Raw genomic sequence first — 18,615 nt, forward strand, 5'->3', positions numbered from 1 at the left:
TATACCTTTCGTGTTTGAGATCACTACAAACACAAGTCGTTTTAAGCATTTCATTTCTTTTACGTTTATGGTTATAATCTATAATTATTGTGTTCGAAAATAAACTTCTCCATTGAATTTACATATATTTTATTGTGTATTTTCATAGAAGCAGTGTGGCTAATTTTCTAAAAGTGACCCCTATTTAGGGGGTCCTTAACAGGCGATCGATATTCAAATTTATTTCTAAACGACGTTCAATGGTGGAGCATCGAATGAACATCCTGCTCTCTCCACCATAAAACAGCATCCACGAAGTGTTTTCATTGTGAGGTATTTAGAAAAGCAAGTTGGGTAGGCACCTTGTGGCATCTGCTTCCTTCAGCTTTTCTTTCTTTACATTACCTCCCCACTCCTCCCGGGGGAGTGTCGAAGCAGATAGGAAGCCTTCTGACAAAGCACTAATTAGCACCTCGTACAAAGCCACTAGTGGATCTCTGCAAACAATCATCAACATCTCTATAGTCCTTCTCCTACCATGAAATAAACCAATAATCGATTGGACCCAAATTCTCCCCGTGTTTTCCTCCTTACAATGCGTCCGTGGCAGACGGTATTCCTTTGTTCTCTCTCTTTGTAGAGTCTGATTTCCTCCACCCGTCTTCCTTATCCCAAAGATGTGTTCGCCCCTCCCATCCATTCATTTTAACATCAACCCCCGCAATGTGTGTGTGTGTGTGTGTCCAGTTCAGCGTATGTCTTGTTTGGTGCCCATTTCTCCTTCCTAACTGTGCCTGCCACGTTGGCTGTCAACACCCTCCTTGTCCCTGAGGGACATCAGTCAGTGGGCAGTTCACGTATGCTCCTCCACACTTGAATCTCCCTGGTTTCTTCCCTCATCTTTTCTTGATTGGATTTGACAGGAATACATGAGGAGTTTCGCAGTTAGCTGACTGATTTCTAGGGGGGGGGGTTCATCCAGTCAGCGCGTGAGTGTGTTTTATACGTAGCTACATCTTTACGATATATTTTTTTTCCATTCGAAATGGTCATGTGACAACAAGTAGCCTGGAGAAAGACGCCATCAGTAATGGCAGTTCTTGCTTGAGAGCGTAGAAGCAAAAAGACAATCCCTACGTGCAGGTCAAACACTAGCTGGCGTTCGAGACAAATCGAGCGTGCAAAGAAGGAGAATTCATTATTTACCAGAAAAATGAAAAGGTCGCTATCATTCCTCATTAATTATACTTGATGAGGCGTGACTGGGTGAATGATAGACCAGAACTAGTGTAGTGGAACTACTTGTGATTGCTCGAAAAATAAAGGAAATTTATATCTTGGAGAAGTGTGTAGGTGTTGCCTAATGTCCTAGAAAGAACAAAAATCCGAATGCAAAGAGGGAAGTGGACTTATCACGGATTAATACCGAGAAGGACATTAGCGCTAATTTCCATCTAAGATCCAAAAAATGAACTTTTTGACTCAATGTGTCTTTTAAATAATTTCCGCGCAAATTTCTAAAAATGGCATTTTATTTTTATTTAAGATGGTCATAATGTTCTTAAGGACAGTTGAGCTGTTTTGGTTATTGAAAAGATTTCTGGAAAATCTGAAAAATTATATTTATTAACTGATATGAAAGATAAATTTGGAGTCTCCAGCATTCCAGGTCCGTGGAACTTTTTTATATAAAATATCATTGAAGTTACTGGCACATTATACTGCACATCGGCTTGAGTTTGCTTTGCTTATATACGCTATATTGACAAAAATATCCGAATACCATGGAATTTTGGAGAATCATACCCACCATTCCTGTTTCATAAAAGCCATGTTCATTGTAGAAGTATGCTGAGGCATTGAGCTTAGCGAGAATGCCACATCAGCAATCAGACTGTTCGTGTCATTGCAACGGTCCACATTACAGTGCCTGGTGTGTCCCAGAGAGCAGCTCGCTCTCATGCACTCATCTAGTTCCACCCACCTGCAACTTTTCACATTCAATGATAAGTTCGTTTACTACGTGCTCAAGCCCACTACAATTCCAAAGAATTTGCCTGGTGACCACTTTCATAACATTGCAAGATCACCAAACAAGAAAATTTCCAGATCTTTGCTTCGGCTGCAGCTTTTTAGATGGGAGACCAGAATATTCAATGAGTGCAAATTTTGAGGCGATGACTTTTTTATGGTCTGTAATGGGATCAGGCCTACACTGAGTAGTAGTGGCTTGAGTCAAAACTTGGTCTAAGGAGTTTGGAGATCCACAGTCCATTTTCAACTGGATATTTGGCTAATTCCCTGAAAAGAAGAAATACATTGCAGGATTAGCATATTTCAGATATGGTTGGTGAAAATGAGTAGGCCTAATAGAAAGTGCGGCATCAACTCCCTCAAAGACATAAACTTCAAAATCAGGGAATGAACCCTCGTGGGGAGGGCCATGGTTGATGATAACGTCTCGAGTTATTGAAGATGAAACATCCATTATAGCAACGTAATGAAAGTTAGAATGGATAATAAAAAAATTAAACGGAGCGGGCTCAAAAAGACAAAGACAAGAGAATATTCTCTTTGGTCAGGTTATGTTAAAGTGGAGTACAAAGTACACGCTCGCAGTGAAAGTGGCAGTCTGGTGCAGCGATCGCAGAGTACGAAATTAAACAGGGAAATCTGTCTTCATTTGTTTATTTTCGCAGGGCGTGCGTCAGACAAAAGGCTTAGTTCTCAGTCCACGTCCTGTTATCCTACGTTATACTGGAGGCTGGGATTAATGGAAGGCTTTAGCAGATTCCTGACGTCCGGTCAAGGTCACAGAGCTCTTGTTCTCGGACATGCATTCAGAGAACTGTCTGAATAATGGAGAATGGCTGAACACGCAGGTAGAGCAGTTATAGCAAAGAGCATGCAGAAATTCAAAGATACTTATCTTTTATCCACTAGATTGCAGGATGATTTGCATTGCAGGAGTCGTTCTTGGCATGACAAACGAAAAACATTACGAAGCACAACAACAACATACAACCGTTCAACATAATATGGTAGCCAGAACCTATAGAAAGAGATATCCAAAGTTGCCAAAAAATAACCCGAAAGACAGGAATGTGCAGAAGAAATAATTGTGTCTCTGGAGCGACTGAATCCAACATATGCTGTTTTCACCAGGTGGAAGAACTTGGGCGTAGCATTAAGGATGGAGAGCACACCTGAAAAAAGGACATTGAACTTCTTGAAAAAGCCCAAAGATTGGCAACTCGCCTGGTGAAATCTACACAGAGGCAAGGCTTCGAAATTTCAGGCATGTAACCTTTCAGAATTGAAAGAAAAACCCTCTTCAGGTGTTTCCTTCTTGAAATTGAGTGCCCCTTCAATAACAGCATCACTTGTTTGCGCCATGAGATATGAAGAGTGGATGGATACGCAGTGATGTTGTAGGTCTGGCCTCCCTACACCTGGTGGAAGTGAGTTCGAATCCCGTCAATACCACGAGCAATTTTTATGAGTATTTTCCACAACGTGGCCAAGTTAGTCGGTCTTAGGCGAGGCTGTCCTAGTTTCTTCTCTGGAAATTGGTTTTTCATCCAAAAAACAGCAAATCCACCAGAGAACACATGCAATTTATCGTGATTCGTCTGACCACATGACTTTCTTCCATTGTTCCATTGTCCAATAACGACGTTCTCGGCACCACTGTAAGCGGAATTTTCTGCTTTTCTCTGAAACAAATGGCTTCTGAATGGGCAAGCGACTGCCAATACCCAATTCCTTCAATTCCCTGCCCATGGTACTGGTTGAAATAGGGCAGTTCTGGGCTTCCTTGGAGTATGATGGCTTCGCTCTTCAAGTATTGCCTTTGAGAAGTGAAAGAACCTCTGAGATGGATGCTTTTGAGAAACCAGTTATGTCTTTGTTTTTTGAATCGTGGCTCCTGCTAAACGCGCACCCACCTTTATTCACATTTCTTCTGTCTGTGACTATCCTAATACAAAGGTTCATATTTTTTTGGCAAGTGTGTGTGTAATACTCACATGTGTCTGGCGATAGTCTGTAGCTATCTCAATCTTTCTGTTTTTCTCAAGAAAAATAAGCTTGTGACAGTTACACCCCAGCATTTTCTAAACAACAGTATAAATTAATTTAAGTTGCGTCAGGAGCAATCTTATAATAAGATTAAGTACAAAAGAAACAGTTCAATACTCGGATGACTCATTAATCCTCAGCATTTACATTATTTTGAGGTAACATCTTCAAAACTGTACATAAAATTGCAGAGGAAGCCAACGTATTAAGCACACTCTGTCACAGTATGGTTCCATCTGATATGTGCGTGCAGAGTCTTATTAAACTGGTTATTTGATTCAATATCATTTGTTATGAATTCCATCAATAATTTCTAGAACTGGTTTAGTGAAGTTTTAATATACAGAGGAAGATTGCTCCAAAGATCTGTTCCCCTGTACTTAATGCTTTTCAGGTCGATGGATTTTCTAATAACGGTATCTTTGGAGTAAGTCTCCTTCCTCAGATTATGCAAAATTATTTCATCTTCTTTTGAAATAAAAAAGAGACTGAGAGAGTCTCCTTTCGGGGAAGACCAAAAACTGAATAGACACACAAGTAGAAAAATGAAGATTAAAGAGATAAAAGCTATTCTAAAAAGGGAAGGATACGACCAAGGGGCAGCTCGAAGTCTTGTTGCATATGGTGATAATTTATTTATCCCAAATCAGACTCCAAGAACTTCGTTTCCTTCACCTTCTCGAGCTGTTTTTCTTTATAAATTATTTTAAAATTAGCATTTATAGATCACTCTTAGTTCTGAATACAATATAGTTAGACTTCTTCTGGATTGGTATTATTAATAATCTATAAGGACCCATTGTTCGACAACCCCGCTGCCCGTTGTTGAACTTCACGAGATCCAATCTCCTTTTTTTGTCTCAGATTTCGTATTTGAGTTTCCTCATGCCTCGTCTATGAGGGAGAACACACCTTCATCATTCATTTTACTGAATCCCCTTCAGTAACTTATACACTTCAATCATATCTCTGCTTAGATGTCTAGCTAGCAAACTTTGCAGTCCACAGAAGCCAACCTTGAGGTCTAACCATCGGTTAGACAGCAAGGTAAGCGCCAAAACAGTTAAAGATATGAGACGTCAGCATAGTGTGTCTGTAAATTGCGCCTTTTCTACAGTTGATTTCCTTTGTATAGTTCCATCTCTGGAAACCCGAGCTTCCAGGAGATCAAAATGGAATTTCAATAACAGTGAGGGACTTGGCACGCTGGTCTACCCTGAAGGCTGACCATTTATAATAACCCTCTGTCTCCTATCTTTTAGCCAGCCAATGATCCAGTATAATATCTTATCAACTTCAACTCCAACTTCTTCCAGTTCATACAGCAACCTTCTTGAGGGCCATACCAAAAGCTTCATTAAAGTCTAGACATTATATATAATACCTACTCACCTGCGTCCAACTGCCTAATGACTACATCATAGTAATTTACCAGATTGACCAGACATGACTCGCCCTTAACGAATCCATGCTGGAATCTAGATACCGTTCGAGTCGAGATGGTCCTGAATCACATCTTGAACCACAGACTCCGTGACAATCCTTGCTGTTGTTGCCAAGTGGCTCTCCTCAAGACTGTCGATAATCCTGGATCAGCATTCAACAATTGCCAATCGGTGGATAATTTTAAATAGTAGATGTAGTGTTCAAAAAGATCAGTATGAATGACCTAATGTTGCAAGGAAAGATATAAATTTCTAATCCTTCCTAATCTTTTATTCAGTAAAAGATTAGGAAGGATCTTATTATGATTATTACAAAGTTGGAATGTAGACAAACGTGGAATACAGACGTGCAGTAGTAAAGCTAGAATGAGCGAAAGGTATGACAACCAATCCACCGTAATAGTTGTTTCAACCCTAGCTTAATGTACATAATTCTCTTGCGAGAATTCACCAATAGGCATACTTGGAGTGTACTACAAAGTTACAAAAGAAATTTCGTATGACCTTCGTGAGGTTGTAGCAATGTCCTCGTATAAGCGAGGCTAAAATGGCACAAATTGCAAACATAACTTAGATCTTCCATCAAAAAGGTTAACACCCTCGTTTACCGGGTCCAAAGTGACCTTGCCTTCTCGGAAACATTCAAGAAATACTTCATCAAGAACAGAGAGGGGAACACCGAGAATTGAGGACAACCTCTGCATACCAAGGTATCTAAACACGTCAGCTAAAACCAACTCAGATGCACAAGAGCAAAAGTAGAATTTTCTAAAGTCAATCAGAGAAAACAGAAACGTTATACGTTACCAATGTGAGCAACTATTTTGAATAAAATGATAAATATTACTTTTTTTAAAAGGATTATTTTCATTTGCGAACACTGTCTAGGCCATCTTGAAAAATAATAGCATTCAGAGCTTATCTCGTAGAAGAAAAATTGTTGGGGTTAACTATAATTTTAAAAGGGAGTGAAAATAAGTATAAAAAAATAGTTTATTTTCTCCGGGGTGTAAGCAAATGAAATATGCTATAATATCCATTAGCGTGGCTGTCCATTGAAAGTAAAGCAGACCTCTTGAACCTTAATGCGAAAAATACGACAGGCAAAATTAATAGAGAGGATAAAAGAGCAACAGCGCTATAAAATGATGCAATTAAAACGACCATTATGTCTCGTGAAAGTCATATACTATTACTGGCTGGAATATTTAACTCGAAATTACTTTCACTCTTTTCTATTAGTGCGCAGAATAATTCGTTAATATTCTGTCAGTTGTTAATAGGCATCTTCAATAAAAACATCTTTTTCCCCCTCTTAAATTTTCCTTTTAAAATAAAAAGGAAAAAAAAAAAAGTCTTTTATTCAACTTTGTTTGTTATGATCTTTCAATAAATGAAAAATCTTTTTTGTTCCTTTAAAACTTCTCTTTTAAATACGTAAAAATGGGAGAAAAAGATGTTTTTATTCAATTGCATCTTACAATCTTTCAATCAATGGAAAATGTCATCTTTTCCAGGTATCATTGATGTGCGCATGCGCAGAGATTTTCATTGCGCTTCACTGTTTATGGGTTTCATCATATGCGCATGCGTAGAAGTGTAGGAACGTCATAATTTTTTTTAACTGCAAACAACGAAAAAAAAAGTGATTTTTTTGTGTTTTCTTCTTTTTTTTTTCTGGTATAATCTTACAGGGAATTTTAGGAGGGAAAAAAATTAATATTCTGTTAATTGTTAATAGAAAATTAATATTCTGTCAATTGTTAATAAGATCTTCGATTTAAAACAAAAAAACAACTTTTTTCTGTTAAATTTTCCTGTTAAAGTAAAAAGGGGAAAAAAAGTTTTTTATTCAATGTTGTACTTTAAAATCTTTCAATAGATTAAAAATCTTTTTTTTGTTACTCTAAAATTTCTCTTTTAAAGTTAAAAAAGGGAAGAAGAAGTTGTTTTTATTGAATTGCATCTTACAATCTTTCAATAAATGGAAAACGCATCTTTTTCCAAATATCTCTGCTGTGCGCATGCGCAGAGATGTTTAACGTATATCGGTGTCGTCATACGCGCATGCGCAGAGATGTTCATTACGATTTACTGTTTATCGGTTTCATCATACGCGCATGCGTGGAAGTGTAGTAAACGTCATAAATTACTTAAAAAAACTGGAAAAAATAACTTTTTTAAGTTTTTATTTCTTATTATTTTCTCTAAAATTTTTCAGAGAATTTTAGAGTATTATATAAATAGCGCTTCCCATTACAATATGAAAAATAATAATAATAATAATAATATTTTGTTAATTGTTAATAGAAAATTAATATTCTGCCAATTGTTATTAAGCATCTTCAATAAAAACATCTTTTTTCCCTTTTAAATTTTCCTGTTAAAATAAAAAGGAAAAAGCAAACTATTCATCTTTTAGTAAAAGAAAAAAAAATGTTCCTTTAAAATTTCTTTTTTTTTTTTAATAAAAAGGGGAGAAAAAGATGTTTTTATTGAATTGCATCCTACAATCTTTCAATAAATGAAAAATGATCTTTACCATCTCTTCTGTGGGCATGCGCAGTGGACTTCGTTATCCTTTACTAATGTATCATCATATACGCATGCGTAGAAGTGTAGTCGATGTCATAAATGACTTATCTTTGTGTAAAAACTGGAAAAAAAGAACTTTATTTACAGTTTTTTTTTTCCCTTTTTTCCCCTATAAGTTTACAGTGAATTTTAGAGTGTTATATAAATAGTGCTTCCGATTACAATAGAAAAAAAAAAAAAAAAGGTCGAAATCTGTCTTTGAAAATAGCGAATCATCAATTTGAAACGAATAGAAAAATTGATGATTTAGTATTTTGAAAGACGGCCCTTGATCGCCAGTTGACACTGGTGAAAACGCTACCATATATCAAAATGAAATATATGTGGGTGTCAGCGGATAGTTCGATGGAATTTCTCAGCACACACCCAAAGTTAACACTCGATATGTACGAGAACAGCTGGAAGAAAGTGCTAGTTCGCTATCAGTCCTCAGATGAGTGATGATAATCCCTTTGATGCTTTCAATCAAAATATCCGTTTATGGGAGGTACTTTTCTGCTAATTGAACACCACCAGCTATCATTAAGCGACAATTATAGTCTTTTACACGTATATATATATAAAAATATTGCGGTAGTTTCAAGAAAATACTGTAAGAATAGGTTTAAAGAATTAATGTGAGGATATATAAGTCATTAAAGCACTCTGTAAGAATTTTGCACCCAATATTTTCTAAGGTAGTGTAGATATTTACACTTTTCTTTCAGTTTAGGCATTTATTTTAAATTTTAAATTAAATGACTTTATTTTAGTAAAAATGCTGCATAAATTATAGAAAGCAATTAATAAATAATTAATATAATTTAACAACAAATAAAAATTTGTTGTTAAATTATATTATTAATTATGTTAAATTATATAAAAAAATATACGTAAAAATTAGTAAAATCATAAAAATTATACAATTAATGGATTATTACCTCTAAAACGTACATCCGGGTCTTGAATGCAGTCAGACGATCTTGAAAGGCGGCAGACGATCTTAAAAGCAGGCAGACGATCTTAAAAGCAGGCAGACGATGAAACTGCAAACTTCACGCATGCGCATTCGGGTCAATAACTAAAAATTCTTTAGAAAGGTGTGTGTTTTTTTTAATTATATCTCAAGGATGAAGTGTAATTTTATAGCAGTCTGGGGAGCCTTATCTAAGATGCTGAATCTTTAGGAACATCCGGGTTTTGAGACAAGCAGACGATATTGTGAATTTTTTTTTTTTTTTCTTTTTCACTCTCTCTCTGTCTTTCTCCTTCATTCTTTTTTTAAGTACATTTCTTATAATGAGCAGAGAATTTTATCAGCTACGTTCCATTCGCCTGAGGGGGTCTTAATATGTTTTTGAACCTCATTTTACATGAATAGAGAATCTTGCAAGCTATTGGACTGTGCCTTCCATACTGTTATCCGAAACGTAATTCACTCGGTAGGCAGCAGCTGCTACGAAAAGGTAATGGCACATGAACTGTAACAATAATACCACATTCGGCACGTTCCCAAGCTAAACAAAACGTAAAAAAAAAAGGAAAAAAAGAAAAGAAAAAAAATCCTGCACGTTCTTTTTTGAAAGTATTGAGAAATAATGATATTTACTTCTACAGTAGCCGTTCGTTCGACATTAGAGCATTTTTTTGTTGTTGTTGTTGTTTTCTTTTTATTTATTTTTTTTCTTTCTTTCTTTTACCGGTGTACACACACAAACAATAACTATTTGGGTCTACGTCTTCGCCCTATAGGCACCAAATGGCCCGAAACGAGAAAAGCCATATAATAAAGGGAAGCCATACTTCGAAATGAATAATTTTAACAATAGGCACTTACAGTAACTGAAATCTCTTCTTTCCTTCTCTCTCTTTCTCTTTCTTCTCCCCATCCCCTCCCCCCTTTAAATTTTATTAAAAAAATGAATTTATCGCAAAACAATTTCTGATGTTTGGAGTGCAGTGGATGTTCCATTCGGGTGGGATATTCTTGTTTACTGTCTTTGCCCGCAAACACCATTAGCTTAATTCAAGGACACAAAATGATACTTTCATTCTTTCTTCAGCTGCCGTGGGCACGTGTACAGTTTCCAGGTGACGCCGTCCAGTCTAGAAGTAATAGTTCGCTTATTATTTGCCTAAAGAGACGCTGTAAATGAAAAATTGGTTTTTATGTACACGCACCTGCCAAAAAATTATGACGACCCTTCTTGGAGGATAAAGGCATACTGGATAGAGTCAGTTAGTGCTAACTGACTCTTTAGAAAGGTCTGATTGACTTTTGGAGTAAAATCCAAATGTTGCTGGAGGATGGAGGGACATTGGATAATCTCTGAATTATCTACTAACTTTGAAGCTCAGTAAGGTCGATTTTCTGTTTGCTGGACGAAAAACCCGTGTTTCCCGGGAGAAAAAACCACGCTCCCCTCGCCTGAGACTAACCAACTCAACCACGTTGTAAAAAAGACCCATAGAAATTCCTCGCATCATTGGCAGGATTCGAACTCAAGTACAGTGATTCTACCAACCAGGATTACAGTATCATAACTCTCTAAATGTGGCACCACAGATATTAGTAGAAGTATTGAACAACCCACTTAAAGTTAGACGCTTTCCCATTGATTATATCACACCAAACTGACTCAACATTACAGTGTCCGGGTAACTCCCTTCTTAATGAACTTATATGAGACAAAGAGTGGACAGACTCTAAGAGTCATTGAGTCACTCAGACCGTAGTGACTTAACCCTATTGAACACCTTTGAATGATCTGGAAATATGCTTCGAAATCTATCGGGTTATTGGACATTGAATCAACAAATAGTCCATCTAAATTTAGATAATAAGAATAACATCTTTTGATGTTCCTGATGTACATCAAAATATAACTCAACTAGCTTCCTAAGTCAGGAAATTATGGTCAATATTGTGAATCATCCATCACTTTCAATACTCTTTTGGAGTTCTGAAACAAGTTCCTTATATTTTGGCAAACCAGTGTATTTATCTGCTTATTATACAACCTTTTTTTTCTTAAATTCTTGTGTAAGGATATAGACGAAGTCCGAAAATCTAATTAGACATTACTAAAGGCAATATATAGAAAAGTTTTTCAATTTTCTTTGACATATTAAATCTTAGTCCATTCTTCCAGGATGTGTACTTCTATTATATATAAGAAACTCTTCTCTATTATATTCTAGCTTCTCGCGCCTGCCAATTTCCGGAGAAATGGTCTGGTACATGGTTTCAAAAAGGAGTTCATCCCCCCATCAGGATAGAGGGAGACATTTTCTCCTTCAAAGGGAAATGCATTTCCTCCGATGGTGACATGTTTTTTATTGAAGACAGGTAATGTATTTCTTTCTTTTGTTTCTTCCTAAAATTTTCTCTTCTCTATACTATTAATTCACGTCCCAAAGAAATAAAAAAATAAGGACAGCGTCCTGTTGTGATGAAAAACCTTATTAGACAACAGTAGAGTAGTTGGTGATCTCTTGCAGATGAAGAGATTTCAATTTCGAGTGGAGTCATATAATCCTACGTTGAACTATTGAGATGGTTTAATTTCTAAGATATTACTGAAGAACGGTGTGCAATTATTGATAAAAAGGTTGAATTATCAGTTAGATAATTTGTGAATTTCTTAAACATCATAAAATTAAAACCAATCTAACTCTAAGGTAACCAGAGGACGCATACAATGCATATCTTTTTTTCCATGGTATTTCCAATGCTTCCATCGCAAGGAGACAAGTCTGCACTATAGTCCAGACTTGTCTCCTTGCGATGGAAACAATTGAGATGACAATGTGGACTAAAGTCCAGACTTGTCATCTCAAGGGACAAGTCTGGACAATATAGTTTTTGGGACATGAATATACGACTGTAGTTCTTTGGGACGTGAATTAACAAGGAGACAAGTCTGGGCTACAGTCCAGACTTGCGATGGAAGCAATTGAGACTTGAGATGACAATGTGGACTATAGTCCAGACTTGTCATCTCAAGGGACAAGTCTGGACTATATAGTCTTTGGGACGTGAATATACAAGGACTGTAGTTCTTTGGGACGTGAATTAACAAGGAGACAAGTCTGGGCTATAGTCCAGACTTGTCTCCTTGAGATGGAAGCAATTGAGACTTGAGATGATAATGTCCAGACTTGTCATCTCAAGGAACAAGTCTGGACTATATAGTCTTTGGGATTTGAATATACAATGACTATTGTTCTTTGGGACGTGAATATGCAAGGAGTATAGTCTAGACTTGTCTCCTTGCGACGTTTTTAAAAGAATATACAAATTATCTCAATTTATAATAGAGTTTGAAGTTAAGGAACTCGTCAGACTACAAAGTAAATTCTGTATACTCGTTTTAGTTTGTATCTAGTGCCGTTGAGAATTCTGCTTATCCCTTTTATTTTGTATAAGGTGCTCGAAGTGGGTTTGGGTTTCAAAAGTATATTAAAATCAAAAATTAAAATTAAAATTACAGGAAAATGAGAACGAGCTTCCCCTCTGAACAATGTTTATGTTCAGCTGCCTGAAGATGCTTTTATTCGTAAATATCTACGTCCAATCTATTGAACAAACAAAAAAAGTCATTGGAACAGTTGCGCTGATAAGGGAAGAATTAATAAACGCATTTATTAAAAATTAAGTAACCCCTATCAAACTTTGACTTTCATCTTAAGCAGATTGCTCTTCTATCGTTGGTTGAACATCGTGCATTGTGTATTATTACAGAGCAGAGATTTTTTTGTCCAGGTTCCGAGCGATGTAAAGTTATTTATTAACCATCAATGGATGAACCTTATTGCAATAACACTGGAAAAGGTACATGTAAGATTGACTTGGTTCTCATATGACGTCAACGATGAAACTTTTAATTAATTACGAGCTAATAAAAATCAATGGGAGCATCGCACACAGAATAAAAAGTTGAAAATTAGCCTTTTGGCTAAGGTAAAAAGACATTTGATCCTGATTGCCTACAAAAATAAAGACATTGTAAAAGGAGAGAGAAAGAAGAGTTAAAAGAAACAAAGAAAAAAGAGATTTGAAATCAATTAATCGCATGGCGATCGTTACAATAGCACCATCTGTGTGAGCAAAGTGGTTTAAACATGGGGTTTACAAAAATAAAACCGAGAAGCCAAACGTATGTGCATTAGGGGAAAGAATTAAGGTCACTTGTGAGGTATTAGCATAAAATCAATAACCACGTGGTACTTTGAAACGTCCATTAAATACAGAGAACGCTCTTGCTACGTGACCATACTGAAGACTAAAGTTTGTTGAAGGCTGGATCATTGCACTCTGTCGCACGAGACGAATGAGGCCCTGAGCGTTGTTTATTTTGATCTATGGGTCCAACGACTGTCTTGGTCAGGTGGACAGCGTTCTATGAAAAGGCAATATTGGCTAAAATACCGGCTGCTTTATGAGAGACAAAGTCGGACCAAATGGATGGTCCCTGTTCGGATCGCATGTTAACCACGTACAGATCCTGTCCAAAACATCGATATTGGAAATCTGAATGAATTACAGCAGAACCGTGTGGAATAATAATCCGTGACTGACATAGTTAACATCGTTTTCTACCTCGCGCTAGAAGGGTATAAATAATTCTCTTTTCATGACAAAAATTGGTCTAAATTTATTTTAACAATCACTTGCGGGTTTAACAAAATTTAATTTTCGTTTTATTTTGTATACTGCACCCAAATGAATCCCGTATATTCATTTTATTTTGTATACGGTGTCCAAGTGAAACATGATTGAGCTTTAATTTAATCTGTTTATTGCCTATCCCTCTAATAATCTGACTATTTCTTCCTTAAATTTCTTCAAACCACCAACTTGAACAACACCAGATAGAAGTTTCTTCCAACGATTTCTTCCATCTGTCCTGCAACCATCCTTTTCCAATTTAAATTTATGTCCTCATTACGGGCATTGTCCAAGGTATTCAGCATTTAGTTAACTCAATCTATTTAAAGTCTTAAACACTTCAATCCGAGGTAAGCGCACCCCTTGTTGCCTTCACAGTCTGGTTGCCCTTCTCTATATCCTTTCGGGCAGCTCTTGCATCCTTCTTAAAACGAGACTTCCAGACCTGTATGCAGTACTCAAGATGTGGTCTGACCATTACCTTATGGGATAATCAACTCCTTATCCCCGCTAGAAAAATTCCTATGTCCTTAATCACTGCATCATAATATCGAAACAGATGGGTAAGAAGACCCTCCCTTAACAAATCCGCGCCATGACTGCAGTATACATGCATTCTGTCTAGATAATCCTGCTTTTAGGTCTTACCACTCACTTCACCATCTAATCCCCATTTTGCGAACAGGAGATACATCTTCACATCTATAAGTACAGCCCCTGAATCGAAATGGCATCTTTGGATCGAGAGAGAGAACCTCCATCAACAGTTCACTCCCAATCCAAAGCACCCCCACTGTCCTGACTTCTTTGCATTATTGCTCTACTCCAAACATGATTTTAGTTTAAATTTAACATCAATTAACAAGCGATTTCCAACCACCTACAAAACACACCAACTTTTCCTTCTTTTTGCATCTATTAAACCTTGACGTTCATTAACATCCTGGTCATTTTTAATTTATACTGGAGAAGGCTAACAGAAATTCTATAAATATCCATACTCCAACCCCTATGTATATTGTATGCGTACAATCGATATGGGACACGGTATGACTGATTTAACCTACCCATTGTCATGTATTCGTCCATTATACATTATAATAGCACCCCATAGACCTTCCCCCCCCCTAACTAGACGAACCATTACGATAAAGCATTCACGCAGCGTCCGCAAATCCCTTCCTAAAGTTTTTCATCAAGCCTTAATGGTAATTTTAATAACAGGAAACTAGCTGAATATCTTTGTGTAGTTGCGTGTATGGTTCATTCCAATTACAACACACGAACATGTAGAGCCAACAGACCATAATGCGGGACCCCGGTATTAAATTTAATATTAGAATTACTTCGTGGTGCTGGAATTTAATATATTTCTTCGTGACCGTAGTGTTTTAGATGGTAGGAACTAATTGTCATCTTTCCCGTCGCTGGAAGTAACAGAGGAGAAAAAAAAAGGGGAGACACAGGGAGGCATAATGATTGTTAAAATTATTAAGAACACAAAGATGCATTCTTTAGGTAGAAAATATGTTTTTTCATTGTGTCAAAGTATAAAAGAGTTTTTGAGTTACTCAGGCTGTTTGGAAACACTTGTGTCGTGGTCCAAATAAAAGAGAAGATAGAATGAAAGACTCAAAACAAATTAAGACAGAAGATAAAAGTGAATGAAACAAAGAGGTTGGACACAATAGAAGTTTCTTCGTCTCTTTGAATAGGAGAATGGAGAAAAAAAGGAGAGATGTAAAAAAGAATCAAAGATGTTGCCAAAATTGGTTGGAATCAGAAGATTGGTAACTGTTAGATTCATTACTTACTTATCCTTAAACTTCAGAAAAAATAAATGAAATTTATTCTCAGATTTTATTACTTTTAGCATAATTTTACTTTAAATTATGGTGGAAATTATTTATAACTATTTTTATCATCTCACGAGACTTGAGACTGATTTTTTAATAGCGTGGCCAAGTTTGTCGGTCTGAGTCTTGAAGATTATCCTAAAATAATCAACCCTTTTACATTACAATTACTAAGTTGTGGGGCTACTTTTTGGGCATAATATAGCCCATACACGCCTTGGCATGGACTCTAAAAGACATTGCATGGTGTCCTGAGGTAGTGCTACCCATGCGTTGCCCAACGTGTCCAGTTATGACCCACATCGTTAGGTGAATGGTCATAGAATCAATGCGCTTTTTCAGCAGGTCCAAACATGAGAAATTTGATTGAGATCGATTGAGTTGGGCGGCCATTAGAGGACGGAAAATTCATTACCATGTTCCTGAAACCAGTTACCAATTGTCGGTCCATGTATCATGGCGCTTTCTCTTCTTGATAGATGCCGGAATACAGAAAAATCAGATCTCGTACGGGAGCATAAGTTTTTTCCCATAAAAAGAAAGAGTTCAGAAGAGGGAGTCTTCTTTAGAGGGACCAGTCCTTAGGACGATCTATCATTGTCTTTTGATGTGAAGAAAGCATCCAATATATCGTCCATCGACTTGACATTTGCTTCAGAATAACTTTTTACCAAAGAACCATGATATGATGAGTGCACTATGTCCAACAATTCTTTGTTCAGTCTCTTATAGGTTTGATTATTTCATTACCAAACTTATAAGAGACCGCTTGTTGTTTCAGCTGCTAGGAATCATGAAGAGTGCTGTTTAAAACTGAGACTTCATCCATTTTTTTATGCCTAGAAGTCAAGGAAAATTTGATTTATTTGAAGAATTGTCTTCAGTGAAATAAAAATTGAGAAAAACGGAGCCTCCTTGACCGACCAGGACCCGATGGCTCTTTATACGACCTAAAGAGCATTCCTCAGTCTGATATTGTTAAAACTCGAAGAGAACTATGCCAAGATGGTATTCACAGAAACTAGCCCTTCAAGGAGTGTCGATCTACTTTGTCAGCATATGATTTTATCTGCGTTTATCATAGCTTTGTAATGAACTCTTCTAATACAGTTAAACAACTGGCGGGTGGTATCTTCTATCCTTTGAGTTAAGATTGTGAAGACCGCTCTTCGTTGAACCCAATTCTCTAGTGTGTGTGTTTTAAGTGCCAACGTAACTAAGGCTGCGAGGTGTCTCGGTTTATTTTTTACAGTGTCAACCATAGTGCAAAAAATCCATAAAAATTGCTGGCGTCATTGGTGGGATCCGAACTGGCCGAACACCTGGTCTACTATCCTCGGGGGTACTAATTTCTTTTGTTCTTTGAACTCAAACGTATCGATGACTTCGGCTCTCTGGAATTTGCGCCAAGGTCATGGGAAACCAGCATTTAAATTGTATATAGTCCGGTAGCATGTTTTATGGGATGAAAAACCCTTTCATCAAATCGCTGGGTTTTCATTAAAAATGCAAAGGTTAAAAACTCCGATACTCTAAATTCAAAGACACTTGTAGAAGCAGAGGGCTCTCCTCCGATGATATCATCAGTCGTGACGATGTTAATATAAGAGCTCACACTGACCAACAACCGAAATCACTTCAAAATTATACATTTGTGCAACCTCTTCAAGGTGAGATTAAGAGGAATTTAGAAAACCCTCTTTCGATCGCATCCTTTTCGAGATATAGGAAAATACCAATTTTAAGAGACGGAGATTGTTAGATGGGGATCATAAACTCGTAACTGCAGAGGTTATCGAGTTAAATATAATTAAGATATAATGAAGATGAATTGGCAAACACGTGTGGCCATCTTGAGTTCTTTATATTAAAAAAAATAAACATTAATCCCCTTATCTATAATATATTCCGGTGGAGTATTATGCCTAGATGCCCTTAATGTTCAAAAGCTGTTTTGATCATCAACGCAGAGGCTCAACACGCAAGTGAATGATGGAATAGATGTGACGCTGGTTGAAAAGACCCGCACAGAAGAGAGAAAGTAAGGGGAGAAAAAAACTACCACGCCACTGGATGTAATTTATTGACCAAAATAAAACTAACTTTATTAGGAGATAAATCCTGTCATGGGCCAAGCAACAAGAGAAAACCCATGTTCGTTAGAGAAGCATGGTATTATTTTATTAATGCTATTTCGTTCATTATCACATAAGCAACTTTCGTTCTCAGAACACCAAAGTTCTGCAGAACTTCATCAACTCGTAATTAGTTTCTGAAATATTAAACGAACATGGTAAGATGCGAAATTACCTCTACTCAGGTAGGTCATATCAATCCACTTTAAACATTAATGTAAGGCATACTAATATCTTATAAATTATCGATATCTACCCCATTAAAACTTCCACCATTAAAGATTCTAACTACTCATAATTAGAACTTAAAATACCGGCTTTATTAGATGTACAAGTTCTTTGATTTGACTGAACGTGATTACGAGAAATATATTAACTCCTTAATTATTCTTAATTAATTAAACTTTGTAGATTTGAAGATTCTACGATATTTGATAGCTAAGACGCTAGTTAATTACTGATGAAAATTGAATAATTTAAGCCACAGAATGAACTTGTTAGGCCTAATTAGGCCTAATGAAATTTATTCTGAGGAAAACAAGTTGGTAAAGAAACTTAAGCGCCACCTGATAAGAAGTTTCACGATATCTAAAGTCTTCTTTTATATATTTATCAATAAATATTGATTATTAGTAATTTTAAAGATTTATTAAGTGAGTTTTAGATATTTAAGTACAGCACTGGAATGACAGATATCGGAAATATCTTTTATATTCTAAGAACGGGTATTATACTCAATCATTTATTATGGTCTTTAAGATTTATTATTTTCTGAAGGGTTCCAATGTCTGGTTCTAATATACCACCATTTTTAGATGGCTTTTTATTTTGTGCTTCTCAGAAAATAATGAAAGTTCCAACAACCATCAAAAGTT

At 36.5% G+C, this 18,615-nt stretch overlaps 1 protein-coding gene across 1 annotated transcript in view; it reads left to right on the forward strand.

Moving 5' to 3' along the window:
* The window catches only part of LOC150075445 (uncharacterized), a 244,358-nt gene that overhangs the window by 70,820 nt on the left and 154,923 nt on the right, over nt 1-18,615 (forward strand). Inside the window, exon 2 of the mRNA XM_090389152.1 lies at nt 11,280-11,427. Within this exon, the coding sequence (XP_090245278.1) occupies nt 11,280-11,427 (148 nt within the window). The remainder of the gene's footprint in view (nt 1-11,279; nt 11,428-18,615) is intronic.

Source organism: Mastigoproctus giganteus, chromosome 14, assembly GCF_048544385.1.
Source record: "Mastigoproctus giganteus isolate SK-2022 chromosome 14, ASM4854438v1, whole genome shotgun sequence".
NCBI classification, from domain to species: domain Eukaryota; kingdom Metazoa; phylum Arthropoda; class Arachnida; order Uropygi; family Thelyphonidae; genus Mastigoproctus; species Mastigoproctus giganteus.